General features: G+C 37.2%; 1 protein-coding gene across 1 annotated transcript; it reads right to left on the bottom strand.

Moving 5' to 3' along the window:
• Window positions 1-897: 897 nt before the first annotated feature.
• On the bottom strand, window positions 898-10,149 carry LOC114654745 (uncharacterized). Its single transcript, XM_028805506.2, has 5 exons — window positions 9,901-10,149; window positions 8,086-8,240; window positions 5,332-5,500; window positions 4,189-4,318; window positions 898-1,755 (listed from the first exon to the last, which is right to left on the bottom strand). Exons 1-5 carry the CDS (start codon window positions 9,950-9,952, stop codon window positions 1,545-1,547), a joined length of 717 nt encoding a protein of 238 aa, XP_028661339.1. The 5' UTR covers window positions 9,953-10,149; the 3' UTR covers window positions 898-1,544.
• Between the last annotated feature and the right edge of the window lie 3,189 nt (window positions 10,150-13,338).

The following is a 13,338-nucleotide window of genomic DNA, read 5'->3' as shown; positions in this document are numbered from 1 at the left end:
TGTATATGTATGTATATATATATATGACAGCAACACTCATAACAATGACAACACAATTACATTGACAATCATGTTACGTTATTTTTAAAATGTTTCCTTTACTTTTTCATAACATCTTTAACACACTACTTCTCCGCTGCGAAGCGCAGGTATTTTGCTAGTTTTTAATAAATTTGTAAAAATCTCAAGTAAACTTTTTTCACTTTGTCATTATGGAGTGTTGAGTGTAGAATTCTGAGGAAAAAAATGAATTTAATCAATTTTGGAATAAGGCTGTAACATAACAAAATGTGGAAATAGTGATGCGCTGTGAATACTTTCCGGATGCACTGTACATAGCCAACCACGCTGTCACGGCTTTGCAGCCTTTTCTGTAATAATACAATCTTGAGTCATCGTTAATGATGCGCTCATATCTTGTCTTCAGCAGTACAACCGCATTCCATCCTTTCACGCTGAGCCTTTAAAAGCATCAGTTTTTACTAATGTAATGTAGTTTCATTCCAATCGTCTATACTTTACCTTCAGAAAGCATTATTTTTAAAAAATGTTGAACCTTGTTATAATGTACATATTTATGGCTTTGCATGTTTTTTTGTGGTAATGCAGCACAGCCAAATCAATACTTAAACTAAAATTGGAGTATCACCAAATGCTGAATAGACAAATGAAAAAAAAATTAATTCTGGACAATCATCAGAATTGTATAAACACGTGGAAAATGTAATTTAATGCAAAAAAAGTGCTACACATAGGCAAAAGGAAAGGTAATTATAAATACAAGGTGGGCAATGCTGACCAGCTGGAAGTAAACTTTCAAAAGCATTTAGGGGTTTACACGGATACCACAATCTTACTGTATAGGCAATTTGAAGAATGTGCAATTACTAAGGCAAATATAATATTAGATTTTATTGTTAAAAGTGTTTAGTATAATTTAAAGGACATTATGCTGAAGATGTATATTGCACTAGTGAGACCACATCTATATTATCGTGTGCAGTTTTGGTTTCCATGCTATAAAAAGACATAGTGGTACTAGGAGTTGTGGAGTGGACAGCAACCAGGTGCATCCCAGGACAAAAGGGCATGTTCTACTGTAACAGGCCAAGGAAATTAAACCTTTTTAGTGCTAAGCAGAGACGGACATGAGGAGATCTAGTCTGGGCCTTCACAATTCTCTAAGACATTGATAAAGTTGATCCACCACAGATCTTTCAATTCGATAGCGACCCACCAGTTCAAAGCCACCAATGGGAAGAGGAAGTGCATTTAAACTTATAGCACGAAAGCACTTCTTCACACAAAGTATGGTGGCAATCTGAAAGAAATTATTCAGTCATGTAGTTGAAGTGGAAGGCTGGGTGACTTTTAAAATGTGTCAAGAAGAGATATTATAACAATTTAACTATTAGCCAAATAAGCTTGATGGACTGAATGGTCTCTGCGTTTTGTCTCAGAAAGCTGATTTCAACAATGGTGTATTTTATTTCTATTATTCAGTTGAAAAGCAAACCCAAATTGTTTTTGTAATTGGATCAAAGTCACGATCGAGGCATTATCTTGATACCATATCCCACATTCTTTATGGTAATGTGATCCAAGATGGAGCGTTGTAGACTGTGCACTAAGGTTCGCAACTCCAAATTGAGACCTCGCAGCTCTTCATTTTGCTGTTTCCTTTTATGCATTTCTCGTAACATCTCATCACGCTCTTCTTCAACCAAGATTAGCTCTTCTTCAAGGTCTTTTAACCTAGTTGGACACATTAGGCATCACAGTAAATAAGTTTTACAATCTTCAGGATAAGCATGGAATAACATAACCCTTGCAATAATTCTGCTAGGATGATAGGACTGCACTCTATGCTACAATCAATAAACATTTCTTTTGTATCAGCATTTCAAAGCCTTTGTTCTCAAGGCTACATTGTTATATTTTTGCTATTTTACAAAGGCTGTTCACAATACACAAGGCACCTTTTCAACATATAACAGTTCAAAATGGTAGTTTTCACTGGAACAGGTTTCTAATTAAACCCTATATATAAGGAGTGGACACAATAACAGAAACAAATACCAATATATTAATACCAACGACCTAAGAAGGTGTGAGACCACCATTTGACTTCAGTACATCATTATTCCTTCTTGGAATGCTGTCATGCTTTGTGTAGAGTGATATTGCACCATTCTTCAAGAAGAAGGGCCTCCATTTAAGGGATAAATAAGATGGCATCCCACAAATTCTCAGAGCTCCAGAATTTCCAATAAAGGTTCAGTTATGTTTGAAGATGGCTTTCTCTAAACATAAAACCATCCACATGTAGGAGAGAAAGATCCTCATTAGGCCATATTACATTTTTCTATTGCTCAGACATTCATCGTTTGTGCTCCTTAAACCAAGTTATTTGTCCTTGTGCACTGGCCTGACATGTAATGAATTATTATTGTTATTATTATTATTATATTTATATAGCACTTTTCTTTTCATATAGTAGCAGGCCTGCCATTAATTCTAGCTTTGTGATTCTCACAGCGTATACTTTTTGTTAATGTTAAAGCCTGCAGAGTGGCACTTAGCAACTGTTCTGTACAATGTACACCTATACTTTTTGGCAGCTTTATCCCAGCATCTGGAAGAATAGAAGTGTTTAAATAAAAAGAAATTCTACTGTGAAAATATTACAGCAAGCTATAAGATATCACACTCTCCTAGAAGCGCCTGAAGCAGGCACATTTGATAAGTCCAAAATATAATTTCCTACTTATCATCTTTTACAAAGGTTATGGTTAAAAATACATCAGTTGCAGGGATTACTGGATCTACTCGACTGACTCCAGTTTGGGACAGTAAGCTGTTAGTAGAGTTGTACAAGTAAGATGGCAGAGTGTGTTATGTGAAAAGAAGGATAGATATAGTTCACAAAATCTTTAGTAAAGACACTCTAAATTCATTTCAAGATTTATAATAAGAGCCTACTGTTCTAAGACACAATGTCCTATAGATACTGTATGTACAGCAGCAGCACGCAATCCACATACAATCCAGCATGGTTAAAATGTGCCCGGAAACTCTATGCTTGGTGATTTCAGCATAGGGCTTATAAAGAATAACATAATCATGGACTACCTGATTTATATTACCATGTGCAAACTTTATTCTCTGACATTTTCTCTCTAGTAACCTAAAAAAACTAGTTAAAATCAATATTGAAAATTAACATTCAACCATTATTAAAGCTGTACGGCTGAACTTGAATTAGTGAATTCCAAAATACTTCAGGATATTTTCTTTTAAACAAACTCTTTAAAGCTGTTTTTATTATAACAAGGTTTTAAAATCTGGTTTGTCAGTGAATCACTCTGCTAAGGTTTGTAACATTTGCCATAGTATAATTTGTATTTGTATCATTAGTGGGTTAAAAAAACACTTAATAAAGTGTAATATTTAACAGATGAGTCAAACTGACTCAAACTCATTGTTACTGAGAAAACTGTATTACATTCGCCAACATACCATTCAAATATGTGATATATGCTTTTAATGGGTATAGTAATAAACATTTGTTTGCCTACAAAAACCAAATGAATGACACAAGTGTGCCACTGGCAGATTCTTATTTAGCCATGGAGTACACTTTATGCCTATCCTGCTGCGTGTTTTGGTGATAGTGTTTCTGTTAATGAAGTACACAATTAACAGGAAGATATGCTTTGCACTTCGAAGCATTGAAACACTACATGAATTTCATTTTGTATCAGCAAATGGGATAGCTCATTTCTTTCTTGGTGTACACAAGCCAAATAAGCCACTTTGTTTGAAACTTGCCTCAATTCTTACTTGCTACAAGCAGTTTCCTCCCACATTCCAAAGTCCTATATGCATAGTTGTGGTTGTGTGCAAGATTTCCTTCCTGACCCTTAACTTTATGTCCTGGTTATAAATTGGATGGATGCTTGCGGTTCACTTATAGAATGTCTTCAAAGTTCCAACACAGGCCTGCATCACCTTAACACTACAAAGGCGAAGACAGATCATTTGCATCATGGAGTCAACACTTTGTAAAAAAAAAAAGGATCTTTTCCTTCTTTGAAAGTGTCTTCATTTTTATGATTGATAGTGGAGGTTTTCAGAGTGGCAGGGACATGAGCCATTAAAAAGAAACACAAAATGACATGCCCCTACCTTTTACTGTATTCTTTATTTATGTACTGAATTTTCTGGTTGATCATTCGGGTTTCCTCTTTCACTGCTGTGTCATATAGGCAAAGTGGAACCACATTCTTCACAATGTTTTTCGGTTCGGTATATTTGCCTGAAAAAATAAAATGTGAAAGAGTCAACAAAGGATGATCTCTAAAGATTCAGTAGGATGAGTACATAAATGACATACAATTTTGTTGTTTTATTCATTTTCTGGATTAATTTACTCCAGAAAAGGGTATTTTTGGGGTGTAGCCTCTTTTGACAGCAACAAGCAAACCAGTTCTGGACCAGCTTTATTAATGAATTCACAGGCAATTGAAGTTTTCTTTTAAACTTCACCTGAAAATATCTGGGAAGGAAACATTACCTGGGAAAAACACACACACACACACAAAGATTGTAAAAACCCCATATGAGCAGTGACTCAGCTAGGAATTGAGCACAGGTCTCTGAAACTGTGAGACATCAGTGCCAAACTGCATTAATGCAGATACCCCATTTAATTAAAATCATTAAGAAAGAACCTCCTCCAAAGCCCTTGGCTCTGCAATGAAACTTGGATAACATTTTAGTGAACCCTAAACTTAGCACAACTACTCACAGCTCAAGAGACCGTGAGATGAAAATCTGGCCGGGTAATTATCTGTATTAGCTTTGCATGGTCTGCATGTATCATTGTGAGTTTTCTTAAGATACCCATAGTTCCTCCACACATGGCCAAAAATGGTGCCTCTAAATTGGCTCATGCTTAATCTGTGAACACTACAAAGAATTAGTTCTCTGTCCAGGATGTCTTCCAATACTGTTGTGATAAACCCAAATTGCCACAGTCTTGATTAGAAGACACAAGATTAAAAATGAGTGAACTGTATTCAAGAACTAAATGAGAGAAGATGGTCTTGTCCAGATTTTGTCCCCGTGTTATTCAGATAAATGACCTGAATTTTAAGCCACTTTTAACTGTATGGGGTTTTAAGCAAAGGAGTAAATGACACAATGGATAATGGCATACATTTATAATATCAGCATTCAAAGTTGATAGTTAAGAGTGGTTATGAAAGGTATAATTCAAATATGTGTAAGAAAAGACTGCTTCATTAAAGATGAATAAGTTCTACGTACCTGGTGAAGATGGCAATCCTTTTTCCTTCACTGCACTCTGTAGAGTCTGAGCTAAATACAAAAATCCCATTTCTCCAAGACTATGGCAGAAAGAGTCAAAAACCTGAGGCTCAACATTTTGAATAATTTCAAGCAGCTTTACTACTTTGTGCTCTGAAGTGTCCTCTAGCTGTGGAAACATAAGTCAAAATGGTTGCTGATAAACATTAGAACAATCCAGATAAGTAACAAGCCATTCAGCCGAACAAAGCTTGCCAGTCCGTCCATCCATCCATCCATCCATCCATCCATCCATCCATCCATCTTCTTCCGCTTATCCGAGGTTGGGTCGCGGGGGCAGCAGCTTGAGCAGAGATGCCCAGACTTCCCTCTCTCCGGCCACTTCTTCTAGCTCTTCTGGGAGAATCCTAAGGCGCTGCCAGGCCAGTCGGGAGACATAGTCCCTCCAGCATGTCCTGGGTCTTCCCTGGGGCCTCCTCCAGGTTGGACGTGCCCGGAACACCTCACCAGGGAGGCATCCAGGAGGCATCCTGATCAGATGCCTGAGCAACCTCATCTGACTCCTCTCGATGCGGAGGAGCAACGGCTCTACTCTGAGCCCCTCCCGGATGACTGAGCTTCTCACCCTATCTTTAAGGTAAATCTTGCCAGTCCTGTCCACTTAATTCTCTTATATTAACATCAAGTCGAGCTTTGAAAGTCCCTAAAGTCTTACTGTCTACCACACTACTTGGTAACTCATTCAATGTGTTTGTGGTTCTCTGTATAAAGAAAAACTTCCTAATGTTTGCATGAAATTTACCTTAACAAGTTAACAACTGTGTCCCTGTGTTCATGATGAACTCATTTTAAAGCAACAGTCTAAATCCAGTGGACTAATTCTCTTCATAATTTTAAACACTTCAGTCATGTCTCCTCTTAATCTTCTTTTTCTTAAATTGAAAAGGCACAGCTCTTTAATTCTTTCCTCATAATTCATGCCCTGTAGCCCAGGAATCAGCCTAGTCGCTCTTCTCTGGATTTTTTCTAGCGCTGCTATGTCCTTTTTGTGGCCAGGAGAACAAAACTGCACACAGTACTCCAGATGAAGCCTCACCAGTGCATTATAAACCTTGAGCATAACCTCCTTGGACTTGTACTCCACACATAGTGCTATATAACCTAACATTCTGGTTGCCTGCTTAAAGGCTTCTGAACACTGTCTGGCTGTTGACAGTGTCAAGTCCACTATGACTCCTAAGTCCTTCTCATAAAGTGTACTCTTGATTTTCAGACCTCCCATTGTGTATTCAGATCTAACATTTTTACTTCCTATGTATAAATACCTTACATTTACTGACATTAAATTTCATCTGCCAAAAATCTGCCAAAGCCTGTATGCTGTCCAACTCCCTCTATAACAAATCAACGGAGGATTCAAAATTAACTGCCAATCCTCCCAGATATGCTTGTTGCCAATGGCTTCTCAGACATACAATTCCTGGAGAACAGACAAAAGACAACATTGCTCAGGAATGCTTCCTGCCTTATACCAAGTGTTGCTGGTAAAGCCATTGACATCACTGTCACTCTGATTTGGAATAAATGTAATTGAGAAGGTTATGTTATGTTCTTTTCATAGTTTGTTCTGGATCCTTTTGCACAGAGTAGAAAAAAAATATGCTCGGGGGCATACTATACTCATGAAGGCTAAAGCCCTAGACATGCCAACCAGGCCAGAGATCATAATATGTTACAAAATGAGACAAGAGAATTATTATTTGACACCTCTTCCAGTCATTCTTCTGCCTGGTGTTATAAAAAAAGGAGACAAGCAACTTGGAGGGACAGTTCATCGTTAGACATGAAAGGTAGAGAAGCATTGTCAGGACGAACAGAACTTTTGGTGTCAGATGAGCTATTACTTAAAAGAAACCAAAATAGTCTGCTGTCCAGTCATGTGGTTTGATGAATGCGCTCTGGTAGTCACAATATCAAGTGTGTCTCATATGTAAACCACATTCTGTTAAGCTTGTGTTTCATATTGTCACTTATTCCTTTTTCATCTTTAATTTAACTTATTAAAAGCATGTAACGTTCCATACAATCAAATCAAACTTAACAAAACGAAATTCTATTCAAGTCTCACCCATGAGAAAGAGAGGAAGGCCAACAGTCAGATTACAACTTTGAGAGTAGTAAAGAGGGAAAGGAGTCCTTCTCCCCAATATAAATGTTTATTCTAAAATGTTATTAATTAGTTATATATGTTATATTGTCCCTTATTCCTAGTAAATTGATGCTTTTATTTGGAAAATGTTGCCATCATTAATTTTATTCTTCTCAATATACCAACAAGAAACATCCATCCATCCATCCATTATCCAACCTGCTATATCCTAACTACAGGGTCACGAGGGTCTGCTGGAGTCAATCACAGCCAACACAGGGCGAAAGGCAGGAAACTAATCCCGGGCAGAGCGCACATACACACACACACACACCCACACACTAGGGACAATTTAGAATCGCCAATGCACCTAACCTGCATGTCTTTGGACTGTGGGAGGAAACCGGAGTACTCGGTGGAAACGCACACAGACACAGGGAGAACATGCAAACTCCACGCAGGGAGGACCCGGGAAGCGAACCCGGGTCTCCTAACTGCGAGGCAGCAGCGCTACCCACTGCGCCAAACAAGAAACATATTTATTAAATGTCCCATGAAAATGACACCAGCTCAGATTAGTTATTAAATATATCTAGTAACCTCACCTCAATTTCTCCAATTTGTTCAGTGGTTAACACACCATTCTTCTTTAAAACTCTGTAGGAAAGTGGAAACCCAGAGAGCCATTTCAAAATCACAGGGAGATAAGACTGAAGAACTTTACGGTGCCCCATTTTTGACGATGTATTTATTTCTCTCGCTAAAAAATAAATACAAAAATAACTACGCAAACAAATGTATTTCCAAAGAGCTTTAGGAAGCTTGCTAGCAGTAATAAATGTAGCAATTACAAAATGAGCCCATCATGGAGACTGTAAAGGCAGTGAGAACTAAACTGCCAGCCTTACTTATACTGGGTAAATTTAGAGACACCAGTCTGCCTAAGTTACTTAAAGAAGTAACAGAAATGCAAGCACCATACCAGAACAATTATTATAAAATTTTGATTGAAAAAGACAATTTATTTCTTCAAATGTCAAGTGGGCCGTCATCTTCATGGAGATGGGGCATTTTCCCAGTATCCAAGTGGAGTTTCTCTGTGTGCTCTGGTTAATTCCTGCAGACAGGTTGGCGAGTCATTGCACATTAGTTTGGGTTGCATGTGTATACCTAGAGAAAATATTTATACTTTAACCCTACTATGTAAAGAATGTTCATAACATTTAATGAGTTACAAGGCATTATATAAAGACACTTCACTTGAGCTGTTGTATATATTACAGTGTATACAATGAAGTAAATAGTACTAAGATGTCAAACATTTTAGTGATTAAGTAAACTATTGGTGAAAGCACTTTCAGACACTGGCTACTTTTTTATCATAATTAAATGAACACAAAACAATTGAAGAGCAATACAGTCAGCCAAGCACAGTATGTCACTTTCTACTGACAAAGCGTTAACAAAATCACATGAGCATCATCTGGTAATTTTCTCTAAACTTTTACGCAATTACTTCTATGCTATACTGTATATTCAGAATTTTTTTGGCAGAAAACAATGTTTTCATAAATTCCTTGGATTGCCACAACTCAAAAAGACTTTGCAAAGTTCATGTGTCAGAAAACCTTTAGCTTAATTTAAGTCTTTGGCAACATGCGCACCCCAAAAGTCAGTGTCTGATTAAAGCTGTGAGTAGGGTCACTGAGGTGAAACATAAATCAATGCAACAGCTATACGAAGGACTGGTTCTTTAAAAAAACAAAAAACTATCAAATCCTAGATGATCCCAAACACCCACTACATTGCAAATTTAATTTCAGCTCTGTGGCGCTAAACAGTTTCTTACAATGTCAAATAAAAACTTCCACTTATGAGAGATCATTTATGCCCTCAGCAATTAGGCTGTTGAGTGAGAACAGGAAACTGGAACACAAACCCATCAGTGACTTAGCAGACTGATAATCACCATTGTATAGATGGTTGTACAGTTATTCAGTATGTGTACTTGCATGTGTATGTATGCCTGTTTAATTTAGGTATGGATATTGGAGTTCATATACATTGTTCCCACACCAAATTCATTTTAAATGTTCAACTTGAACATAAAGCACTGACTTTGTTTATTTTCATATACTGTATTTCATCCGTTTCTTTGTATATTTAAAACCTATGTCTAAGCAAATTTTGTTGATGCACAAAGTAAATGTCCCTATATGGGACAATAAAGGGTTGAGTTAAAATATTGAATCAGTAAAACCTTAAGCTTGGTGACAATCAAACTCCAAATTAACACTGTGTAACTGTGCCATGTGGAGGAATTTCGCACACTTATAAAACAATATTTACTTTAATAGTTCTAGTAAAACAGCAGCAAACAACCTGAAAGTAACACAGATAAGACATATTTTTATACTCACTGGACGCCAGCTGGTCCGCGAATGTCACTTTTTTCCTTGATGTTCTCAGCATTTCTATAGTCTTCTGAGAATTTCTAAATAGTAGTGAAGAAAGGCCTGTTTTAAGAACCTATTCATCCCATTCAAAGTTTCTATTTTTTCTTAGCATTTCATTTAGGGTTTATAGGGAGTATAGATAATGTGTAGTTCCATTCGGAGCAGTACTGATAATCAGCAGTGGTTTGTGTTTTTTATCAATCTTTGTTGATAATGGTTGCTAAGTTTGCAGCACAAGCCCAGTTCTGATTAATCTTTTTATTTGCTGAATGAGACTGGCAAACAAAGAAAGCTTACAGAAGTATTGAAACTGTTCCTGCATAACACTAAAAAATGTAACACGAGCCTAGTCAAATAGAACTTCCTCCATTCCAATGCCTATAGACGTGAGGTAGGAAATATAACAATGATGTCCTGTTGGAGTGAAAGCCTTTAATGAAATAGTGAGATCTTGTCACTGTAACACTGTGTTAGATCAGGAGCACTGAGAGTTCTTATATGCCTGGATTCTACTGCATAATGACATAAAACAATAGTGCTTTTCACTGTAAACAGCAGCCTGATGTACTACAGTACAGCTACATTGCGACTGTTTACGGTTTATCAACAATGGGATCATTGGTAGGGTCCCACAATAAATCAGCAGCAGGGACTGAACAAGTATGCTTGTTTTTTTAATCACTCATCCCCTGAAGCATTAGGCCATTGTAAAGTCAGCATGCCCCAATTTCAATGCTGCCATTTGACACAAACAGTTAACACCTTCCATCTCTCTTCAGTGCAATTGTCTTTCCTGGCATTTGGGCCACATGGTATTCAGATGGCGAAAACAAGCAGAGAAGTGACAGATCAAGATAACAGAGGATTATGGAGTCACCTGCAGGACTGGTTAAATTTCCAGCACCACAAGAGTTCTGCAAGATAAGATTAAAAACCATTTTGAGGTTTTATTTATAATAATGTGATGTGCTTAATCAGAAATGTTGGACCACCCAAAGGTAATCGTGGATTCAGGATGGATACATGCATACAACTACTGTTGGCCTTCCCAGAATTTTGGTTTGCTCCTATTAAGTTGAGAGATAGAAGGTGGAGACAAGACAGAATCCTCTCTTCTTATTTACTAGTAAAGGAGCCCAAAAAGCTTTCCATGCCCATACCATCATACTTCCACATATAGTGGTCTAGATACTAAGTCAACACCAAAAAAGCTACAAAGCATCTACAGTATTTAATTGAATTGGGTTTAGATAACTGATACAGTAAATGTGTAATTAAGAAACATTGTTCAAAAAACACTGTGACCCCTAGTCATTCCTACAGTATGGGTGATCACAAATGTCTTTAATTACCCCTAACTCTGAAGCAGTGCCCAGGTTAACCAATTAGCCAAACGTCCTTCCAGTATTCTTTGCCTCGAGGCTACTACTGGCTTCCGTCGATAGGTTTTTGATAACAAAGCTGGTCCAATGAAAAGTGAACTGATTCTACAATCCCAAAGACACTATGGAAAATGGGAATAAAAACAAAGGACGGATTTGTAAATTTACTTTGACTTGTACTGGAAAAAAAAAAACAGTATAAAGACAAGGTACAGTATATCATGTTTTACTGCTTTGTTTTTTGAAGATACGTTTTTTTCTGAAATTGATGCAATGCGTTCCAAAAAAGTGGAAGCAATCATGTTCTAGTATGTAAGGAGCTACCAAAGAAGGCCTAGTTCTTCAAGAGTAAGGATTGGTTAAGTGGCTTGCTAATAGATGTGTCACCGAATAATCAAGCAGTTTAAGAACAATGTAACCCAAAGCAAATCTGGCAGGATTTTGGGAATGTCATCCTCTACATCCTCTTGGTGGGACAATCGTCAGTGAATGCTAGAATAAACACTGGGCAGAGATGTGAAATGCTTAAGCAACCCATGCCAGTACTCACTACTGCAACAAAAAATGGCAACAAAGGGATGGAGAAACACTGGTTTAGAATGATCCCTTAATACCACAGGCCTACCTGGACAGAGCAGCACTTTCACAGCTAAGCCTTTATTTTTTGGGGGATTTATTCTAAAAATACAATACATAACTAATGTGAATCCAGAGGAATTGTGGGCAAAGAGCATACCTTAAACAGAGGGGACTTAAAGGAGGAAAATCCTTCGGTAGGAAGCATTTCATTCAAGATTATGCACAAAAAGTTTTTTTCCTTTAATATTAATTTTACTAAAATTAGTTTTTGACATTTATCCTTTAGAACATTTTTGCTTGGGATTTTTATTTATTCACAAGTTTTAAATGTTGGAAGAAATGAAGAGTTTGCCTTCAAACTGCCAAAGTATACAGTGCCTCAAAGGCACTGAACTATGAAGGGACACAGAGGAAATGCTCCCTTGTATCTTACTATGACTAAGGAGAACATTTAAGAAGCCAAGACCACACAGTGTTTAATATTTTTGATGTCGTGATACCAGGATCTTTAATTTATTTAGGGGCAAGAATAAAGAAAAAGAGGAGGAGGACAAAAATTCCACAAAACATTTTGTAAATGTTCTTATTTCCAATAAGGCTGATAAACAATCCTTTTTTTGGTTACACCTTGGGCAATTACAGTGGAATTTCTTCCCGCACTTGAATGAAAAGACAATGGACTAGGGGAAGCTCAAGTCCCCTTTTCATCCCTTTCCAGGGCACCTGATCAGTACCGCCATAATCTTGCACAGGGTCTTACTCGGGATAGTTTTCTGTCATTCATTTTTAGTCACATTCCTTGGCAGCATTTCTTTTTGTGGATACCCATTTTTCCCTGCAAGAAAATAATTCAAAGTCTGAAGCATCTCAAGTTCTTATTTAACTCCCCCATGGATGTGTATCATGTCTTCTCAACAGCCATGGCAGAATATAATAGACTATATTGACTTGTTTTATGCACTATTTGGAGTAGATGCCTGTTTAGACTAATATATATATATATATATATATATATATATAATTAAAAGAGATTTGCAGGTCATTTATGAAGAAAAACAGTCCTTCACGTCTGTCACACTTTAGGCTCCATCTATTTATGCAATTTTTAACCATCCTGTATATGCCAAGGGGGGCAGATGCTCCCTGGGAATGTGCAACTTTCTACCCAGATACAGCTTGTACTTTAAATGTGTACATATTCCTTCCCTGTAACAATGGTGGAGACATTAAGACAAAAGAAGAACGGTACAAAAGAAAAAATATACTTAACCTCCTTTAAAATGCAGCTTTCACCTACTGCTTTTATAAAACAGAACCTTCATATCCAACCCATATGCCCGAGCTCCGGATTTTAACTGGCTAACAAAAAAGCACCAATTGGCTGCTGTCATCTAATTTCTCACTTCACTGTTGATAATCAGCAGGCCTTTAAAAGGTCATT

Source organism: Erpetoichthys calabaricus, chromosome 7 (genome assembly GCF_900747795.2).
Source record: "Erpetoichthys calabaricus chromosome 7, fErpCal1.3, whole genome shotgun sequence".
Lineage (NCBI taxonomy): Eukaryota > Metazoa > Chordata > Cladistia > Polypteriformes > Polypteridae > Erpetoichthys > Erpetoichthys calabaricus.
This window is presented reverse-complemented; position numbering and strand designations above follow the sequence as displayed.

What these genes read in the sequence shown, in the direction of transcription:
- LOC114654745 (XM_028805506.2), bottom strand. Translation starts at nt 9,952, where the DNA reads ATGCTGAGAACATCAAGGAAAAAAGTGACATTCGCGGACCAGCTGGCG. An exon ending in AACAAATTGGAGAAATTGAG is followed by an intron (nt 5,501 to 8,085) that starts GTGAGGTTACTA and finishes ATGTTTCCACAG; the next exon opens with CTAGAGGACACTTCAGAGCA. An exon ending in AGGATTGCCATCTTCACCAG is followed by an intron (nt 4,319 to 5,331) that starts GTACGTAGAACT and finishes TTATTTTTTCAG; the next exon opens with GCAAATATACCGAACCGAAA.